The sequence below is a fragment of the Larus michahellis genome, chromosome 15 (assembly GCF_964199755.1).
Source record: "Larus michahellis chromosome 15, bLarMic1.1, whole genome shotgun sequence".
Lineage (NCBI taxonomy): Eukaryota > Metazoa > Chordata > Aves > Charadriiformes > Laridae > Larus > Larus michahellis.
This window is the reverse complement of record NC_133910.1, coordinates 13,692,280-13,713,346: the sequence shown is the minus strand read 5'-3', so window position 1 is coordinate 13,713,346 and position 21,067 is coordinate 13,692,280. Positions and strand designations below refer to the sequence as shown.

The following is a 21,067-nucleotide window of genomic DNA, read 5'->3' as shown; positions in this document are numbered from 1 at the left end:
AGCTCTACCAACCAGAAGGTCCGGCTCCGCTCTCCTTTAAGGAGCAGTGTGTGTGATTCACAGCAAGAGCCAAGCTGATACCTTCATAATCTTTATGAATTTAAGGAGCAGCCTCTCTCGGTCTTGGGCTTTCTCTTGTAGCATAATTATTGAACGGACCCTGGAAGAAGAGACAGAAAAAAACCCAAGAAAGATAAATCCACTTAAGCAGATCTCAGTTTTCTTGTTGTTTCATTGACAAAACTGCTAACTAGTAGGGATGAATCAACAATACCAAAAAGTTCATGATGCTTCCAACTTAAATGGAGCACTCTAATTCACAACAAAGAATAATTCCAAGGATGACCACAATAACCCTTCACAGAGTGCAAGGGGAAGTTTGTCTGAAGGCCCCAACGGTACTGACAATAATTCCTCCGGGTTACGGCACCCTCCAAGTATTTTCTTTCTTTTCTGCTCTGGGCTCTTTAGTAAGTGCCCTGCACCTACTACCTGGCCAAAAACATACATCATCCTGTTTGTAACATGGGAACCAGCGCACACTTCAGTGCCACTGTTGCTCCTTACCAGTAGGACATGTTATTAAAGTGCTCTGTGAACTGTGTCAGGTTGGGGCTCTTCTCTTCATTTTGCTCCTTTGCCCAAAGCAAAACTTCTGGGATCTGCCGAGGAAGAAGAGGAGAAGGGGGTGGGAAAATGCCACACATGAAAATAGGATTTCTCCCTCAAGATTCCCAGTCGCAGTCTGTGGTCACAGCCGTTTGCTGACACAAGTTCAGCTGTCTCTACAAGCCAAGATGTGCTTGAAGAACCGACAGGGAACACCAGAGATTGCAGAGGGTACATGTTAAAATACCCCCCCCGCCCTTACCCCATCCTCGTCTCTGTACCTCAATTTTATAGAAGAGTTCGGCATCTAGGAGGGTCAGCTGCTCGGCTATTTCATGACTGTGGAAATCATGCAGGGTCCCTGGCCTGTAGGAAACAGGGATGAAGCGTAAAGGCTAAGAAAATGTGACCTGTTGTCTTGCCTTTCTTATATTTTGGACTGAAAAAGCTCTTGTGTCCACAAGAAAGGGATGCCCCATCTCTCAGAAGGACCAAGATACGGTTATGTGCATCTTTCCTCACCTGGCTGCCACCCCACGGGCTGCAAGAGGTTTGATGGAATTGGCGTAGCTCAACATTTTCTTCTGATCCACTTTATCAAGGATATTCTTGCGCAACACTCTGGCGAGGCTCAGCTCCCCATTGCAGACCAGTCGGAAGACCAGGTCCATCAGCAGCTTGAGAATTTCCTCCGTTAACTCCACTAAGCTGAGGGAAAGATGGAAAACCCAGGGAAGGCATCAAAGCTACGCCGCCGAGCTAGAGACTCTGTATCTGTACCCAGTCGTGTTGCTCTTTCCCACGAGCAGAACTGAGTCACTGAAATTCCTCCCCTTGCCACCTCTTTTCTTCTGAGAGATGCCCCTTTGACTAATTATTTTAAAATCACTGACAGAGACAGGACACACTGGGAACCTGCTGAACAAGAGGGTTCAGCACTATTGGCGTCTCCCTTGTCAGGGTAGAGGATTTCAGCCGTCATCATAGATGAGGATTAAACAACAAATCTTCATAACTGCCAGACCTCTGTACTGTTACTGACCCCACGTCTCCCATCCCGTAACAAGGAAGGCAACTCACCACAGCTCATCCACCACTCGCACCAGCACGAAGAAGGTGTTCTTACTGACTCGTTTCTTAAACGTGTCTGGGAAGTGGCAAAACTTCTCATATGTGGTTGCAAATTAAAGAATCAACTTAGTGTGGTCAGACCAGCGTCAGCGCAACTAGCAGCTGTCTTGAGGAACATTAGACGCACTGTTCTGTCTCGACTGAAACTGGTGTTCAGTTTCCAGGAGATAAGGGACACCGATATATCTCTAATTAACGTGGTATTAAGCTGCTGCCAGCTGCAGGTAGCAGGGGTGTGAGGAGGTGCTTACACCTCGCAGATCTGATGCTACAGGAGCAGGTGTACCCTGAAACTGTTCTCTCTCAGGCGGAATTTAATGAGCTGCACTCCTCTACTGTCATCTCCCCCACTGGTCTGTGACACCTGGTCTCAACAGATCTCAGATGTCACCTCTACCTTCCTCACTGCCCAATTTGCTGCCAGGAGAACGGTGGCAGGGGAGACGGCACAGGTTGAAAAAAGCTTCTGCCAGGTGGACAAAGGGAAAGAGAAAAAGGTTATCAGTAAGTCGAGTATTGACGAGGGCCTGCAGCAATGCCCCAGCCACTATTTTCAGTGACAACCGCTCCGCAGTGAGATCTGCTGTGTCCTTGGCCGCGCTGATCCCAGCAGGAGCAAGGGGAGCAACAGCTCTGCTGCAGATGGCAGTGATGAGCTGCGACGCAGGACAGGGTGACGTCAGGCTCCCTTTGACGTGCGTGTAGAGGACCAAAGCCCACGAGGCCTTTGCACTGCCTGAACGGAGACACTGACCCGCTCAGCTGACAGCAAAGGGAGCCACGGGAACAGAGCCAAGGGGAAGGAACTGCAGCAGGGTGCTCAGCAAGGAGCCTTCTCCATACTCTGCCAGAAATGCTAACGCTCACCCTGCCACGAAGGGGCCCTCGCCTCGTTAGCGGTTACAAGCTCGGTTCAGAACTGGGAAGCCAAGAGGACATTATCTTCTGTGCCGCATTTCTGGTAAGAAGAGAGAGAATAGGTCTTGATGGTTTAGTCTTCTCTAGTACTAAACTACCTCTGCCCAAGCAGGCAATCCCGACGGCCCCTCCAGAAGGCAGAGTGATCCCCATTGTACAAATGAGATGTCCCAAACAAATGACCAATTCCCTGGTGATGTACAGAAAACCCAAACGGCTCTTCTCCCCTGCCAGGGCTTTCAGGAGGCTACTCTCAGGTCCGGCACTCCACCCTGCCCGGACCTGCCCCGCAGCATTTCCCATTTGCAGGGTGCAGAGGTGAAGGAAGTCCTGCTTGGGACGCCTCCAGGGCAAGCACATTACTGACCACACTGTCAGCAGGTTTTTGACCAACTTGCCACCAACTCCTTTGGCTCTGATTCCTGGTGCGGGTGAACCGCCACTCATGCAAAAGGATATCTGTACTGCAGCTTCTTGATGAGCTCTTCAGGGGTAATAAATGTCCTGTATGTGGTCAGAAAGGCTTCGCAGTACAGCACCAGATCTACAAAGAAAGATAAGAAAGCCTCAGTCAACCCCGCTTTCAGAAAAAGGAAGCTTCTTGTATGGTTGAATCCAGTCTTAGAGGAAGAGGACACGACACATGTTGACACTAACGGACGTTACAGAAATGCTGTGCTGTTGTTTCTTACCAGCAGATGGACCCTACGGCATAAGAGCAACAGTGAAAGTGCCCTGTCCCCACTGGCCTGGCTCCCATTTGCAGCACTCAGGCCTGCTGCTTCGTTTACGTGACCACCAAAGGGGTCAGTGAAAAACACGTTTGTGGGACTGGAACTTTCGATATTGGGTCAAGGGAAAATGTGGTTTAGACCTCGGGGATACTTTAAAATCTGATGGTGAGAGGTGGGTGCCTTTTCTCTGTCCGTGCTTAGGCAGCGTGGAGCCAAGCAGAAAGACATGGTCGCTCTTCCCTCCTGATCAGGAACGCACGTGTTCTGACATGATGATACGGTGCTGCAGACCCTCTGCCCTCGCTATGTTCCAGGAGATCTGCCCCAGGACAGTCTAAATATAAGATCATTTTCAGCCAAAAGAAGAGTAAATTGCACTGCAAAACCCGATGCTACCATGACCATGACCCTGCCACAACACAGACTCTGACGTGGTGCACGCAGCCAGCTTTTCTTTATTAATGTGCGGCAGTGGGTGCTACGGGCCCTGGAATTGCAAAGGCTTTGGCCATAGTCATGGGCACAAAGGAGGGAATTTGAAAAAGCAGAAACTGCAAACGGGAAAGAGGATTTCAGGTCAAGACTTCGGTACACTTGCAGTCGCAGGCAGGGCTTAGTCACTGTGGACAGAGCAGCGGTCAAAATGGACACTTACTAGCCCGGCTATAAAAGCATGCAGCACTGTGGGCAGCACGTGCAGTGGCATGGCAACCTGTCCCTGTCCCGTGCACTGCAACCGCCGGCAGAGCCTTCTTAGCGCAGACGGGGAGAAAAAGCTTCTACCCTGCCTGCCCAGGCCGGGCTGTGCATGTACAGCTTCTTTCAGCCAGGACAGGGACCGCCCCAGGGCCGTGTGCTGAAACGTCCGTCCATCGCACATGAAGGGTGGGAAAGAGCAGGGCAGGGTGTGCGTGTGGTGCCCCTACCTGCGGTGTTCCCCTCGGCGGGAGCCCGACAGAGACGCCGCCTCCTCCTGCTCTTAAATCAGAGAGCGCTGCTGCCTTTTGCTTCAAGACAATCAGACGTAAGCTCTAAAGCCAGAGGCTGGGTGGTCATGTCAGGGGTGAGTCCTAGGCCTCCTCCAGCTGTAATCCTGCACTCGCAGCAAGCGCGTGTGGCTGCGAGCACTTAACTGACCATGGATTTTATTCCTAAAGACCACAAGTCTCTCTTTATCCCCTATTCCATTTAGCTCTTTTAGAAAACTCAAATGGACAAGAAGCATCATGCAACAGGGCGTGGAGTTACATTTATTCTGGGTTCCCATCTGCCCAAAAGGCAACGTGAGGTAATACAGCTGGTCTGCTCTGGCACTCAAAGCTGCCAAGAAATTCATCTTTAAAGGAAAGCCTCTTAACTATACCCCTCTGTGCCGTTTGGATGATTGATTTACAAGCCCTAAATTCTTCTCATTGTAAGCTTAATTCATTAACCCTCTCAGTCACCCAAACACTGGGTTAGCATAGCACAAATTCCTCTGTGCTCCATTCAGCTCAGCGGCTTGGCAGAGCCCGTGGGGCTACACTCGGCCACTGTGAGAAACCTACCGCGCAGAGCTCCCTCCACCCAGCTGCCCTCCCATCTGCACCGCTGCATTTAAAATCCCGCTCTAGCTTTTCCTGGTCTTGAGAGGTTCTCCCTGGCCTTCCCCTCACTGCTCGCAGCATCCTCAGAGCTCCCCATTCACGATCTGGAGGTCCAGCACACATCCCTTTACCAAGTAGCTGTCTCTCAACAGAAATAGAAGGGAAGTTCCTCCAATGTGACGACGCTTGTTCCGGAGAACGGCAGGAGTAAATCAGAGCTTCTCTATTCCAGTTTCAGCATTTTTGTAAGGGGTATTTCCACCATCTCATTTAGACTATTTTTTGTTAAATATACACATCAAGCCATGGTGCTATCAGTTGCCTCCTCCTCTCTAGTACATTCCTAACTTAGGTCCTTTCTGCCTGGATTTGATGCCCGACGTAAACAGGGAAACATAGCTGTCAGAGGAAGGATTTTCTTGCTAGCTGAATGGTGCCGGTAAATAATTGCAAATACTTTATGCTACAGTAAAACCCCTGCCATTTAAAAATGCACATGAAAGATATTTCCTCTTTGCCTATCAAACCTCTAAAACATGAGTGCTGAGTGGTTCAGTGGGTTAGTGCATTTTGCCTTGCATCCCTGGAGACAAGGAGATCAATTCTGGTTAAGGCCATCAGCACAAATGGGTTTGGCAGGTTCAAAATCACTCTCTGGAAACATTGCAAAGACTGTCTTTGCCACAGGTCTTGGAAAGGAGCTGCTTCACGTGGGTGGTGACTGGGTTTGGAGAGATAAAGTGGGGTTTTAATGAATCTAGAGCTAAGGGTTGCTAGCCTCCCTTTTCCTCTCCCACAGCTCCTTTCTTGTACTGTGGATTCCCACTCTGAACTGGTCTGGGTGCCTACCAGCATCCCAGTGGTAGAGAGCGGGACTAGGAAGGGACACGGTAAGTTGAAAATAAGGGGCGTCAGCCGACCAGCGCCCGGACAGCTTGCCCGGTGCCCACGGGTACTGCATTAGACCCAAAGCAACATCTCTCCTCTTCTACTTTGATGCAACAGTCGCTCCAGCAACTCCTCCATCATCCCTGCCCTGACGTTCCAAGGACGAGGAGCACCTCTGAGAACAGGATCCATGCCACAGCAGGCTGGTCACACCTGCACTCGCAGGAGGCAGTGGCCTACCTCGGCAAGTACAGAGCACCACAGCACTGTCACCGACTCCACTGGTGCGCCTCGCCTCCCAGATCTGGACAAGGGCTACAAGGAGTTAATACCGTCCCTGCTGCTAAATGGAATGAAGAGGCGCTTATCCAGCTTACCTCCATTTCACCAAAGACAAGCACAATCCCCCCGCCCCCCGGCAGCTCGGAGGATCATGGATGCAGTCCTCTCCTCCCTGGCCCAGCTGCCTGCAGCCACATCACGACCGCGCACACTGCAGAGACGCAGAAGACCAACAGCAAAAGGCCAGCCCAGGCTGAGCTCCTCAGCTCTGTTTTGGTGCATCCACCGTACCTTTCCTGTCGGTCTCTGTTGCGTGCACTAACAAGATGTCTCCAGACCCACCACGAACATCTGGCCCGTCATCTCCCTGCAACGAGAACAGAAACACATTAGGCATGGCCCGAGCTGCCTTCGTCCCTGGTTTACCATCTCTGGGATTCAAGCTCAGCAACAACTGGCAACAGTGCGCAATGTTCCTGGCACTGCTCACAGCACAAGCTGGGACATGGTCTTCAGTGCTGGGCTAATCCTGGAATTTGAATAAAGCGTTTGGTGTCCCAGGCAAGGATCTGGGCTGATCCTTACTCGGAGTCCCTGACTCCTTAAAGCCAGGCTGCGAAGCTCAGCGAAAGCTGAACCTTCTGGCCACAGAAGAATGAACAGAAACGTCCCAGACTCCCAAACGCTCCCAGAAGGCCACTAACAGAGCAGTAATACTGTGTGAACTGTCTCAAAGTGCGGGGTCACGTACCACAGCAGCTGTGGAGTGAGAGGTCACACATTCAACTCGCGCGTTCCTGGAACATCAAAACCTAGCAAGTTAATTCCCTAATCTGGAACTATTTGGCTAGAGGTCACCTGAAATGATCCGATAACCAGGAGCAGAAAACAGCCCCGCTAACTGCTTGGCCCCTGCCTTACCACTCTTTAAAAACATCTTTCTTCTCGCTACTGCAATTCACAACTAAAAATATGCAAAACTGATCTATCACTCAGCCAGCAGTTCCCACGCTGCACGAAACACTCGCAGTGGCAGTTCTATACCGTTTCAAACACATAGACCATAGAGAAAAGAAAGCAAAAGGAAGTTAAGGGTTGACACAGATCTGCTAGTCCCAAATGTTCAGAAATCACTGTTTTTTAATTGTTTTTTTAAAGGAAATATTCCTGTAGAGGAGAATGGAGTCGTGCCTGGCTTCCCCTAGCAATGTCTTTGTCAATTCAATATGCAAAACACTGAAAAAAACGTGGATTACAGCCATGGAGCAGCTATGTCTAAGATGTGAATTTTTCAGGTGACCCTCTGGCAAGACTCATTAAATACTACTTAAGGAATGAGTAATAGCTTCTCACTCTCTCCTGCACATCTCAGCTGACCAAAGAACACTCCTAAAGTGCCAGTAAATGACACATTCTCTCTGTTTTTCAGACTAGCCCCCTGACAGTCTGAAAGCTTCAAAAGCCTGCATATTCTCTCAAGCTGCATGTCAAGGACAGCTTGGTTTGAGAGCACAGCGAGCAAAGCCGTCTGGGAGTGCACCCAAGGCTAGAAACAAAGCCATTGCTCAAATACAGAAACGTACTTTGGCTGCTCTTCCACATCAGTAATATAACGCCCTGCTCGGGAAATCTGCTAAACCTGCCTTCAGACTGAAAGGCCAACGCCATAAACCTGCGCCTGGATTTGCTGTGGCCAGGCTCTCAGGTGCTTCAATTCAGACTGTCGCAGGCTGAAGAGGTGGGAAGGGGCAGACTGGGAAAAGGGCACAAGATGCACTGGTTTGTAGAGAGACATCTCGCGTTTTGTTAAATCCTCCTTCACTGCTGATGCTCCCTGCCCGTACCAGCATCTCGTGCTTTCACAACAGCCTGCACGCATCAAGCAGCATACCACTTCTGCTACAACCTAGTTTTTCCTATCAAATAAAAGCTGATGCCTTGCTTGTGCACACAGAAAATCAGATTTCAATGTAGCATAAACCAAAGAGTATGAAAGCAAACCCTGAAAGGACTTACCTCTTGCTTCAGTGTTAACCTAGCCATAATTTCACTGTGGTCGATGAGGGACAGTTCATCTACCTCTTCCTCCAACTGTGACGATTCCAAAGCATCTGGTGACTGCTGCTGCCTGTAAAAAGCAAATACCCATCAGTGTCATTGCCCATCCAGGGGAAGGGATGCTGGGTCCACCCAAGCTCTCAGCGTACAGACCTTCTTTAAACGCCAGTAAGTACACAGACAGTCTGGAGGTAAATCTTTTGCAAACAAGCCCAAATGTCTAGCTCTAATTCTGTTGCTTTGTGCATCTCTTGAAAAAGAGAAAGATGAACCTTTAGGACCTGAACACTTGTCTGCCCGCATTTCTGGCAGATGGGATTTTACTATGCTCTGCGTAAGTACACACTTCCATGTCTCCTTAATCCACCAAATTTTTAGCGCACACAAATCTAAGCCCTTCCTCAAATGTATAGAGACTGAGCACACTCTACACATACACATCTCATGTGCTGCTACAGGGGGAGAGGACAGGCTCTCTTTTTGCGGAAAGATAGACCAGAAAGCTCTGACCGCATTTTTGGTGTACATCCGCAGCTCCAGTATTCCTACCCCCACAGGCTACTACTCTTGTGCCTGGACGTATGCTCTCTGTACCTGTATTCCTAAAAAAAACCAACCCAAAACCCCCGCATATTCTTCATAGTTTTCCACCAAGGCACAGGCCAATATCCCGTGCACCAGTCAGTATTTCAGCAGAGAGTGAGCTCTGCAGGGCACTCTTGCATTGTCTCCTTCACTGCAGGGATTAAAACCCTCAAACCAAGTGCAGGAAAATGGGGGAGGGAAGTTGACTGTCACACACAAAACAATGCTGTTCTCTATTTTTGCTTTAGAAATGCAATTGAAGAGCAATCTCAAGCAGCAGGGAAGCACTCACTCCACTCCTCCTGAAGCCCATCTGTTACAGCCTGCATTTCTTCATTTACATACACAAATGATAGCTAAGAGCATTAGACGGGATACAAAGCCTCCTGCTCTGGGGCCTCAGCCAGCCTCTAACTAGCAGGGTTAGGAAGAAATTCCCCTCTGGAAGACTATTTCCCAGCAGCCATACAGACTTTTTTTGCACATTTCCCTGGAAGCAGGAGGGAGCAGCCAGTGTCAATGACAGGGCTGACAATCAGATGGACCTAGGGCGGCCAACACAGGCTGCATTAACCCCTACCGGCTCCCTGAGTTAAGTAACGACATCTTGCCAGGATCCTTCTTGTTCACCAGGATCTCATCGCTCACCAGTTGGGCTAAAAAAGTGGGCTTAGAGTTTAGAGAACATTGAGAAGGTTGAAGGTGGAACAGGCAACCCCAAGGACGGTTTGGGCTAACGGGACGTTGGTGAGACTCTGTGCCCTTGCAGGCTGGGAAGCAGGAGGACGACGGGAGCCAGGCTCACCTTTCAGCAGCGTCTTTGCCTTCCTTCCCCATGGCACTGCTGCTTGAAGCGGAGTCTTTGGAGTTGCTGTCTTTGACCGAGGGAGATTCCTGCGAAGAGAAGGAAGTTTTTCGTTACTACATGGAGCCCTACACCACAGCCAGTCTTGTATTTACAGTCTGACTGCCTCTAAATGGCCCTTTACTGTAAATTCCTACGGAGCGGTTAAAGATTGATGCAAGTTAATGCCAAATGCCAGGAAAACACAGAAGTTAATTAGACAGGAAATTTGGGACCATCTCTGGAGGCTGGTGTAATTAGTACTGTTTGCTTTTAACATTGCGAAATGATGCTGAAAGTTACAACAGAAGTCAGCTGTTGTCTTGGCTTTTAACCCTTTCATGACTTTTTTTTTTTTTCCTCCAGCCCTCACACTTGCTTCTTCTTTAATCAAAACGGACACAGCCAGCTCTAGGCTCTCCAGTTTCAGTTCCCCTCCTAGTCACAGCCCCCAAATCCAGCCTGTCCGAGGGGGTGGATGCACGCTGCTGTTCCTACCTCCCTTCTCTCCCATCAGAAGAGGTTACACAATGATGCAACGTTTCCACTTCACAATTCACGGCTGTGGAAATGAGGCGAATGCATAAAAGCAGAACCAGCTGAACCCGCGGCACGGAAGAGCAGGTAGAGAGCTCAAAGCAAAGATACAGCATTTTAAATTAGCCATTTATTAAGGAGAAGAATACCCATGAATGGCAAAGGGGAATATTAACCTAACAGTGTTGGAGTTCAGAATTATTTAACAACATGCAGAGTGAAACTTGGAAATTCAACCTACTGAACAGACAGGGCTGAAACTACCTACACGCTATCCACTTGGCCTGGAAAACACGCTGGTGAGTTTAGGTTTCTTGGTGTCTGCAGAATTTTTCCAGACTGTATCTGTAAAGCCCTTTGCTTCAAAGTTGAGAACCAGCCCGCAGCTGCCCAAAAGGATGGGCCTGCCAAGACGTGTCTCCTGAAGGGAAGTGATGGGAAGTGCTATCTCTTGGCGTATTTAACACCAGCCTGGATAAAGGTCTCGGAGACATCCTGTAGGAGATGTGCCTTCCAAGATGAGGGCAGGCAAAGAGATCACCACAGACCTCTGCCGCCGTTTCCTATGACCCACCAGGAAGGCAGTACCTCCCTGCAATGGAAAACGCCCTGTCTCCTCTAGAAAATATCCAAGATATGAGACTTGAGTAAAGGAAGAAACAGCGTGCGATTACAATGCCAAATCAATCACTTTGTATTCAAACAGTGAAGGAAAAAAAAAATTTAGTGCACAAGGCTTTCTGTAGTAACATGGGGAAGCCAAAGCAGTTACAAGAATAGACACGGCCCAGGACGGTGCTGGTGCAGCTTTCCGGGAGGGAACCTCTCGCGAGCAGCTCCAAACGGACAGCGAAGCACAAACGAAAGAGCGTGGCAGGAAAAGCTGTCCCTACCTCCTGCTGGGGACCCCTGACCGCAACCCTGAAAGCATCGCCTGCTCTCCGCCTGGACCGGGAGGCCCCCCGAGCCTGCAAGCCAGGGGTGGGCAAGCAGAGGGACGGCCAGCGAGGGAGTCGGGGGGGCAGGATGGACACGGGAGCTCCAGGGTGTGCAGAAGAGGCTGGTGCAAAGCGTGTCAGCCCCGGCGTGAGCTCAGCATGCACCAGGCAGCCCCTTCCCCGTGTCCTCTCCAGGTTACTTACTCCTTCAGAGCGAGGGAGTTCCCCGTTGCTCTGGCCAGAGGAATACAGATTGACGTATTCACCCTCACCAGCCTCCTCACTGGCGTTTTCACTCTGAGGGAGACAGGATGAAAGGAAATACGTGATGGTGCCCCCTGTCAGCCCTTGGTGTTAGTGAGAGGACGTGCCCATGGGCTGGGAGGAGAAGCGCTCTCGGTGGCTGCTGTCATCTAACTGGGAGCCCCTCCTCCGGCTCGGTGGCCAACACCAGCCACTGAGGTGGCACCTTCCCAGAGGTAACTATTTTCTGGTTCTTGAGGACTATCTGAAGGCCCTGAGCTACAGCAGGTGCGCAGCAGGCTTTGCAAGAGCTGCCATGGACTCCACATGAGACTGCGGAGGTGCAATACGCACGTGGGGATTTCAAGGTTACAGAAGCTGAGTGTTGAGAGCTTGACACACAAGTGCCCGTCCTACCCGTGCTGGCGTCCTGCCGCTAAATGCACATCAGCCCTGTAGCCCAGACGGTATCAAATCTATCTCCCAAACTATGCTATGAGCACAGACCAGAGCCATCACGCCAGGCTAAACCAAACTCGAGGGCTTCTGGGCTGCAACAAGGACCCAACGCAAGGAAGATGGAACAACGAGGTCAGGTCCAGAGTGTGAAAACCTCGTCATTTACCCTGCAGTCAGTGTCCCTCTTCGAAACTTCGTGAAGAGGCAGCACTGGCATGCACTGTGCTGACAGCTCTAATCCCATCAACTCGAGGCTTTGCGGCAAATAAAAGAGGAACTGCCTTGAAAACCAGGTGTTTAAAAAAGTAGCTGTGATAGAGAAACCTGCTCAGTGATCTGCAAAACTGATCTGGGACCTCAAACTAGTAGTGCCATATCAGCGTGGGAAGAGCGCTAGTTTAACGTCACCAACACGTGCTGCTTTGCAGCGACGTGCGCTGGCACCAAGCGCAGTGCCAGGGCTGCTGGTAACCGGGGAGAGCAGGAGCCTGCAGAGCGCAGGAGGTTTATGCACAGGAGAGACAGAGCTGGACCGAACCCACCGCTCCCGGGGCTCAGGAGGGAGCAGGGCAGCAACCACCACGTCCTGCCACCACAACAACTGCAGGATGCCAACCGCTGTTAGGAGCCCGTGTTTAGAAACAACCACCCTCACAAAACCCTCCCTTACCTTCCTCAGCTTCGTATTACAATCGCAGGAAGCTACAGCAACTCCTCCTCTCCCCCTCACCAGCATTTGACATTTTATGTTTCCTACGTATGTGCTAAGGTTTTCTCAAACCTGCTGAGGTTGTTCATTTTTTCTACCCGTTTTTAAATGAAATGACCTCTCTGCAATTCACACACATGTTTGGAGACCGGACTAGATCACATTAAGCATGTATTAATACGAGAGACATTTTCTTTTAAAAAACAAATAAACCCAGCCTTGCGTTAAAGGTGCATTTTCTCTTTGGATAGTCTCACCGAAGGCGTCTGGAGAGAATCAGTGAAAGAGGTTTCAGAAGGAAGGCAGACAGGAGCATTCCCGTTAAAGCTGCTCTCCTGAGAAGAGGAGTTTGGCACATCCACAGTGCTGGGTGACTGGCTGGCTGCAGCGGGCACCGCTAGGTCAGAGCTCTGGGATGGATGGACGGTTGGGAAAGGCGGGGTGGAGCAGGAGGAGGAGGTAGAAGAGAGGAAAGGAGGTATGGAGACTTGGTTGTGAGGCACAAAGTCCTGGGAGTAGGACCTAAACACAGATTTGTACTACAGGATGCAGAGACGTACAACACAAAAACAAGGAAGACGGGGAAAGGAAAGAGACAGACAAAAGAAAAAGTAATTAGATCGGCAGTAGCGTAGCAGTGACAGCACGCGGCATTTCTAACACAGGCACATCTACGTCCAGAGGCCACCCCCAACAGCAGCAGCGCTATTTTATCATCCACACGCTAGAGCAGGAATTGCTACCTGGGACACGTCAGGCGGGTTTTTTCACGGAGAGGCATGTTCTTGCACAACCAGCAGCCGGGCTGCACATCTCCCAGGGGGGCAGTGGGCACCAGGGTGCTCCCTGCAGGTAGCCAGCCTTGGCTAGGGAGGGAGAAAGCCGGGCTATCTCAGGACTGCTAGTGACAGTGACCCTGAAAAGCACTTGAGTGGATGAAAGGATGCGAAGGCATACAGGAACCACGACTGTGAGCATGCTGGAAACATCTAGATAGAGAAAAGTACTCTGAGCGCTTAGTGCTTTTCTGGGATTTTCCACAGGATCCAAATTTAAGATGCCATTTGCTCCAGCCCTGTAATTTAGCAGCTACTGTGTCAAGTCTGTTCCAGAACACACAGCTCCCGGGGAGGAGTGGCTGGATACTATCCTTCAGTGTAACTTTGAAGACAAAGGAGATTACACTGCTACTCCTTCCCATTTGAGAAACATAGGGAGCAAAAATGATAATTGCCCTCAGGAGCGATGAATTCCTTATCAAACCAATCCTTTAATGCAGTGCCTCGAAGAGTCAGCTGAAGAGATGAAACGAGATCATCTGCGTAAAGCTTTATTTCGCTATCTCTCCTAATCATCAGATTACTGTTCAGATAATATTAAACAGGGTGCAGTGGGAATATATTGTGCCAAGAAAAACAAGAGCAACCCTCTGTCTTTTAACATCTGGTGCTAGTAAGATTTGCCATCAGGGTAAGTCCAAAACAAAGCTGACACCCACCAAAAAGAAAAAAAATAAAAGACAATAATGCTACACCTGCTGGAGAGGAGTTCATTTTAAAATCCGTAGAGCTCAATCACTAGTGAGATCTGTCTCATAGCCAAGTGGACCGAAGGAAGAATCCCATCATCCCCAAAAACCCACGCTGGAATGAAGCTGTGGCGGTTGCCGGTGTGAGCGATGTGCTGCGGGACGAGGGTGCGCTGCAGAGCTCTCACCGAGCACAGACACAACTCGCTCCAATCAGGCTGAAAAGCGATGATGTCAAAAGGAGAAGGGGAAACGAAGGCATGAAATCGGTGAATTCAGGCTACGTTTTCTCAGGAGAGTTGAGCGGGCAACAAAAAGCAAAGCTGAGTCTGTCACCTGAGCCGCCGCAGCAGCAGCACCCATTCGGCAGTGGCAGTTTTGTTTCTATCTAGGAAAGATGTGAGCTTAAAAATCTAAACTGAGAACAGCCTCGGGCCAGAAGCCTGGGCAAAAAAAGCTTTGCCACTACAAAGGAAAGGAAAAGTAAAGGTCAATGGCTACACTTTACCTTCCACCAACCACCTTAATCCTCCAGTGGTCGCCCTCCGCCGTGTGTGGAGTCCGGCGGTGCTCTGGGTGTATTCTCGGGGCCCAAAACAAATTGTGGGCCGTAATACAGAGGAACAGAGGGAGATGCTTTGGAAAGAGAGCTTAAAAGACTACTGAAAAATAATTAAAATGCAAATCCCTGCTACATGCCTGTGGCTAAAAGGAGCCTGGCTCTAGGACAGGCTCCTCTCTCTTCCTGCCCGTTTCTTTCCGGATGAGCAGCCCTGGCTCCAGGGACGCTGTCAGCTTTTGGTGCTGCCTCAGTAACAATGACAAGTCTAATCTCCGTATTTACTTTCTGCCTGGATAAATGCTCTACATTTATTCATTTTCACTTGCATGGTACAAAACACTAAATCCCTCGTAAGACGCCAGGCTCATGACATCATCTTGGCTCAGCAGATTTATTATGCCTGCCCCGTCTCCCTGGTATTTCATGATCTCACCGGCGCTAATATGCCAACCATCGCCCCAGGTCCCAGGCTAGACCCCAAAAAAGAACAGCAGCAAAGCAAACGGAGAACCACTGCTGCAGCGGCTCTCGAGAAGGCACTCAACAAACTGCTGTCCCGATAATGAGATCCTCTGCTCCAGTAACGGAAATAATTTGCTCAAAGAGGACCCATGTGCCAGCTCCCCTAGAGCTGAGCTTCCTGCGCCCACAGGAGATCGGCGGCATATGCTGTCCCTCGCTTTGTAGTTGATGGACATCTTCCACCGAGGAGTCCCAAGGGGTTTTTGTCTCTGACCTGCTGAACCCAGAGAAAAAGCCAGGCTTTTGCCGAGCAGCAGCGGAGCTCACGCAGGGCACGAGTGAAAGGAAATTACTGTCCTCAATCAAGTGACTCTGGGACAGTCGGCACCCCGCGATGCTCTCGCGCCGCGTGATGGTGCCGGCAGGTTAGTTCAGGCCAAACGCCGGGCGGGAGGCTCGGCAGCTGAGATGCTGCCTGGTACACTGCTGGCAGGCTGAGCTGGAGCTCGGGGAGAGGAACTATTGCTCCTGGGGCAGGAAAACGTGCACAGCTTCTGCCTTGCATACTTCCAAAGACATTAATCCCAACTCAAAGGCAATTTAGACCTAACTATAACATAACGTTGCATAAATTTAAAAAGTTTGAATGCGGATACGTTACTACGGACGATCACTATGAATTCATCTCTCCTCGGCCTCATCAATGCACCTTTGAAAACAATATCTTGGCATGAGATGGGTTGAAAATGCCGGTTTAAGGCCCAGGTACCCAGGAGAATGCATTCATCTTCATTATGTGGTCCGCGAACAACCATTTAATGACGCAGACATGCTCTCAGCATGCTGTTAACAAAGGCAACAGTGCAGAGAAGCCTTTGGTGCACTGGCATTAATTAGCCGGGCTGCTCTCAACTTCCAATCTTGTCGTAAAGTTGCATCTTGTAGAAAGCGAGCCAGGGAGCCCCCTCCTTCCTCCGGAGCCTGCAAGCAGCTCTGGAATTCCAGCTATGCAGCCGTGCTGGGACAAGAGCCAAGAATGAAGCATACTTTTACAGGGGAAAAAAACACCCTGCGGTGGAGATGATGTCCATATGGCACCCACTCCTGCTGCTCCCCAGCCCGACCCAGCCCAGCCAGCAGCTGCAGCAGGAATTGTGGCAACGGCTTCCATGGGGTTTGGGTGTTGTACATCTCTTGGAAGCCCTGTCATCCTTTAAAAGACATACTTTTTTGGGGAGGGGACAGTCCATTCAGCAGAACTGTCACAAGAAAACTAGTCACCCTCTCATCCTCCCCCCAAGCAATCACAGGCAACACTTTATCTCGGAAACAAATCAGTGCTTGTTTTAATCTGCTTCTCAGAGGTTTCTTGCAGGGTCAGTAAGGCCTCGGTTATGGCTGTACTGACACAACCTCCTACTCCATGGCTTTGCTTTAAGTGAAGTATTTCAAAATAATCTCGGGGAAAGCCAGAAAGCAGTGTGCACCCAGATCCTTTGAGAAAGGATGCTTTCCTTTTCCCAAACTCCGGCCAAGCTGCCAGGCTCCCACCACAGGACCAGAATACGATCTCCCAGCACAAGTGATCCTGACCTACGACGGCAAATGGCCAACACAGGGAGAAGAGAGAGACCCCTCTCCTCTCACCAGTAAAGTGGATTTAAAAACACCCCAAAACCTATGTGCTGCTTGGTAAGTACTTCCACAACGCACGCTTTGAGCTTGGCTCAATCTTGTCTCCTGGGAACAGCAGGAAGCCAACGTGCCCGGACCCGAGTGTTCACCGCACACCGTGACACACAGAGGTCCTCCAGAGATGGCATCTCTCAACGTCTTCAATTTGCTGCCTTTGATTTTTTGTAACGGTCAATATTTTAGAACAGCTTTCCATCACTAGCAGCAGTGTTACAGGATGTCCCAAAGGTCAATGACGTTACGACCGTTTATTTGGATTAGATGGCAGGGGATGAGTGCTCTAATAGAAAACTTATTTCAAGAGTGACGCTCCCCTGCGTTCACTAGGCATGGCTGACCACAAGTAACAGGGAGATGGGGTGTTTATATGCGGGCAGTCACTAGTTGCGAGTAACGGCAGTCTCCATCCTAAATTCAAAGTTGCCTTCAATTATACGGCTGTCCGAGCAGCTGCAGCATCAGCAGACACAGTCCTTACCTTTTGAGCACAGCCCTCTCAGTTACCCTACGGACGACTTCTGCCAAATTAATCTGCGACCCTGCCACACACTCCCAGGTCAGACAGACCATCAGGCTTCCAAAACATGGAGCAATCAGAGGAAAGGATCAATCTTTTAGATCTCCACTGCTAATGCTATTGAGAGAGCAACGTGGGCAACGCGCCAGAACTGGATGCCCAAACTCTAACACTAGAGAACTATGTTCCCAAAATACTGGGTGTTGCACAAAACTGCTACACCCTTAGAATATAATTGCACAGACAACTATTGGAAAAGACTTCCTATCTCATGACACAATGCTGGGCTTCCAGGTACTTTTGCTAATGAGGAAGGAAATGCTCCTACAATGAATGGCTGGAAACACAAGCTGCCAACAGAACGGCTTCAAGCGCTGCCACAGGAAAGGCAGCAACTCCCCACGCTTGAAGGTTTCTCAGCAAAGGCTCTGACCCGGCCACACGGCTGACCTCCCTGCTTTTACGCAATGGCTAGCACAGCAGACGGACGGATGGGGCTTGCTGTTCCCTCGGGAAAGGGTGTCCTGGCTTCTGCACGAGAAAACACACAATCCAAACTTCTCCTAAAGCGGGAGGGATTCTTCTACACCTTTGCAACAAAACAAATAAAGGGGCAGGGATGGAAGAAAACATTTGTACGATTTATTAACGATGCTATCGTGCACCTCTCTCTTTGAGGCTATCAGGAGTTCAATCTGATCACACCTACAGTGTCAACTCTGGTTTGGCTTGTGGACAATGCCACCTTATCTAGCCAGCAGATCTCTAAAACGCTGAGCCTGGAGACAAAGACAAGACTCCTAAAAAGTCAGTCACACAAAAAACGTGGTGCGTGTGGCCGATCAAGTCAACAGGGGACTGCTTAGAGAGACCTACACAGAGATCCATAGTGCTCCAACTGCATGAAAAACGTATAAACCACCGGAGGAAGTGGTTTTCAGCAGGATTCAGGGATGCCAGCATGCAACAGCACTATTAATACCACCATCCAGGCCTGTTGTGGGCAGTGGAAATGAACACAAACGCAGAAGGAACGCTAAACAGGAAAGGCGAAACAATACCTAGAAGTCAGCAGCCGGTTAAATGCATGCAAATCTTTTTTTCCTCCTTGCCTCTGCTCTGACCTAATGAGCCAAACCCTACTTAGGACAGAAATGAACTCACACACTACAATCTCTCAGCCCGATCATGGTTCCCACCATCGGACCACCATATGAATCAAACCAGCACGGTCCCTGCTGAGGACCAGAGCGTGTGTTGCAGACTGGAACCGAGTTACTTGAACACAACTGAGGCGGGGAAAACATGCGAAGCACATGTCTGCATTGCGTGCATCTTTAAACACTTATCTGACCCTCCTTTTCCTGAACATACGTTAGTGCACGCACACGAAGGAAAAACAGTTGCTGTGAATTTTCTGGGTGCTTGCTCAATTTGCTCAAGAAGAGTGTGAACAAGTGAGAACAGAAGCGTTGAGCTGGAGCTTTCATAAGGAAATCACTCGCGCCTTCTGCTGGAATCCAACAGCCAATTTGGTTTCTGGAAAATTACTGGAAATGTTTCTTAATTAAAAAGAAAACATAAGAAAAAACAGCTTTTTGAGAAAGGCACGTTATTTCTCCATAGTGGAGGATGCAGCCAAATTTCCACCAGTGGCATGTACATGCCTCGGAGAACAACCACGTTCCTTGTTTCAGTGAGGAAAATGTTCCTAGCTGTAACGGAATGCAAGACTTTTGACAGTCTTTGGTGGAAAACCTGTGGAAGCCAGCAGTACAGCTTGTCACCGGACTGATTCCCTCTATCAGCGCAGAGTTCCCCAGCTGCCGGGAAGTAATGAGATTTGATTCCTGCCGCTTGGATACTTGCCCACCCACTTCCAGTCAAGCAGCACAAGGAGTTGAGAAACTGAAGGACAGTGTCTCTGCCTTCACAAGAAGGAAGGAGGGAAGTGATCAGCTAGAGAAAAACTACTGCCAGCAATTACCAAGGAGGATGCTTTCTTGTCGCATACCTCCTTTCCTACCGTCTAGCAACAGAAAGTACTTGCAAAAGAGATGGGAATCCCTGAAATGACTCTTGACAGTACAGTCCGGCTGTCCCTCCGATGCGCGATTTAACGTCTGAGCTGTGCACGGGATGGGGAACACGATGCTGCAGATCCTGACAGTATCGGCCCACGCTACAAACACGACCCTTCCTGGCACAGAGGCCAGACGCGAATCAGACTGGGTAAAAAACAAGCTCAACTTGCCAAACCTATGAGGCTTGATCCAGTTGCTCAAGATCTGCCTCTATCCAGTAAAAGCTATTACCTCTGACACAATTTCCTGCAAAGAAGGGAAAAACGTGATTAGCGGGCTGACAGAGCAGCAGCGGCTTCTGGACTGCAGCAGCGACTGCAGTGCTGATCGGAAAGGAAAAAGTCGGGGTTCTAGAAAAGAAATTCGTATATTAAGAGAATAAAGATGTTCTGAACAACTTCACCTCTCTTTTTGCTTCAAAACACTGTCTGAAAACTGTCTTTCTAAGCCCCTGAAATCAGTAGTAAGGCACTAGTCCCTCACCTGCAGCACAGAGCTAATGGGCTAACACGCAAAACATGGTGTAGGCTCGGCTGCGTGTGAGCAGATGGGTACAAGGCCAGGTCTTCCCTCTGGGACTGACTCCTGCTGTCCACTCCAGGGCAGGAAAAAAGCACAGGGCACTTTCTGAAAATTGGCTACGCTCGGCAAACCTGCAATGCATCGCTCACGTTGGGTCAATGGAGAGCAGCTGGTTTATCAGCGCTGGCTTCCTGGTAGTGATCTAGGGAGGTTTTTGCTTCCTGTCCAGAATGGATAACGATTAACGTAGGAGACATATCATTTTAAGAGATTTGATAATCACCACTGATATTGGGCACACAGGAGGCCAGCTCCCCAGCTGGCCGGTATGCGAAAGGCGTGCTCTCCCTCGCACCAACTCCCTTGCTGGGGCTGGTGGAAAGCTACTGCTTATTTTTTGACATGTTTATCGTTCACCACAGTGCTCACTTGAGTGGCCTTTCTCTGGTGAGAGGGGAAAAATAAAGAATGAGAATAGGAGGAGCAGAGCCATGTGCCTAAAGTGTTACTGGTGCAGCTTGTGGCATCCCCCGTGTGTAACCTCACGGTCCTTCCAGCCACTGCTCGGGAGACCCTGGTCCATCCCAGCGCTGAAACGCAGGGTGTCACCCTGGGGACGATCCAAACCTTGACAGCTGTTGCACATCTCTGTCTCATTAGGGACAGGGAAAATGGGATAAACCACGGGTATGGTATTACATCGGTCAGCTATGATGCATGTAAGGACATTGGTATTTTGCAGCTCGCAGACAAAGAGGCACTGTCGTAGCGAAAATCTCATTTTTGCCTGTGAAAAAATAGACCAGCTAGAGAATTGAGCAAGTATGAGATTATCATAATTTAAAGGCATTAATGAAAAAAATCACCATTTTTAACTCAGTTTATTTCCTTTGTGCACTGTCTAATTGTTCTCATTGTTCCTCACGCTCCAGCCATTTATTTTCCCCTCACCAAATCCTTGCAAGAACAAGTAAGGATTTTTGAATGAAGTTTTAACATTTCATAAAATAATATATTCACAATAGTACAGTCCAAAGCAAAATGAGAACAGGTCAGAACAATTAAGTAGGTAGTAACCATTTAATCCAACCAGGATGCTTTTTTAAATGAGAAGCGCCCATGTATTTTTAGAACATTATAGTATCATATTTATAGCTTCCCAGTTAAAACAAAAAT

At 49.4% G+C, this 21,067-nt stretch overlaps 1 protein-coding gene across 9 annotated transcripts in view; it reads right to left on the bottom strand.

Annotated features, from left to right (window-relative positions):
- Positions 1-21,067, bottom strand: part of RAPGEF1 (Rap guanine nucleotide exchange factor 1) — an 89,380-nt gene that overhangs the window by 5,706 nt on the left and 62,607 nt on the right. For 4 of the 9 annotated variants that reach the window (XM_074608194.1, XM_074608189.1, XM_074608190.1 and 1 more), the window contains 11 exons: positions 12,779-13,060; positions 11,315-11,407; positions 9,597-9,685; positions 8,165-8,276; positions 6,440-6,515; positions 3,118-3,202; positions 1,690-1,782; positions 1,132-1,317; positions 891-975; positions 568-662; positions 82-160 (listed from right to left, as the gene is read on the bottom strand). In XM_074608194.1, the coding sequence (XP_074464295.1) occupies positions 82-160; positions 568-662; positions 891-975; positions 1,132-1,317; positions 1,690-1,782; positions 3,118-3,202; positions 6,440-6,515; positions 8,165-8,276; positions 9,597-9,685; positions 11,315-11,407; positions 12,779-13,060 (1,275 nt within the window). The remainder of the gene's footprint in view (positions 1-81; positions 161-567; positions 663-890; positions 976-1,131; positions 1,318-1,689; positions 1,783-3,117; positions 3,203-6,439; positions 6,516-8,164; positions 8,277-9,596; positions 9,686-11,314; positions 11,408-12,778; positions 13,061-21,067) is intronic. The other 5 variants (XM_074608192.1, XM_074608193.1, XM_074608197.1 and 2 more) reach the window with 3 other exon arrangements.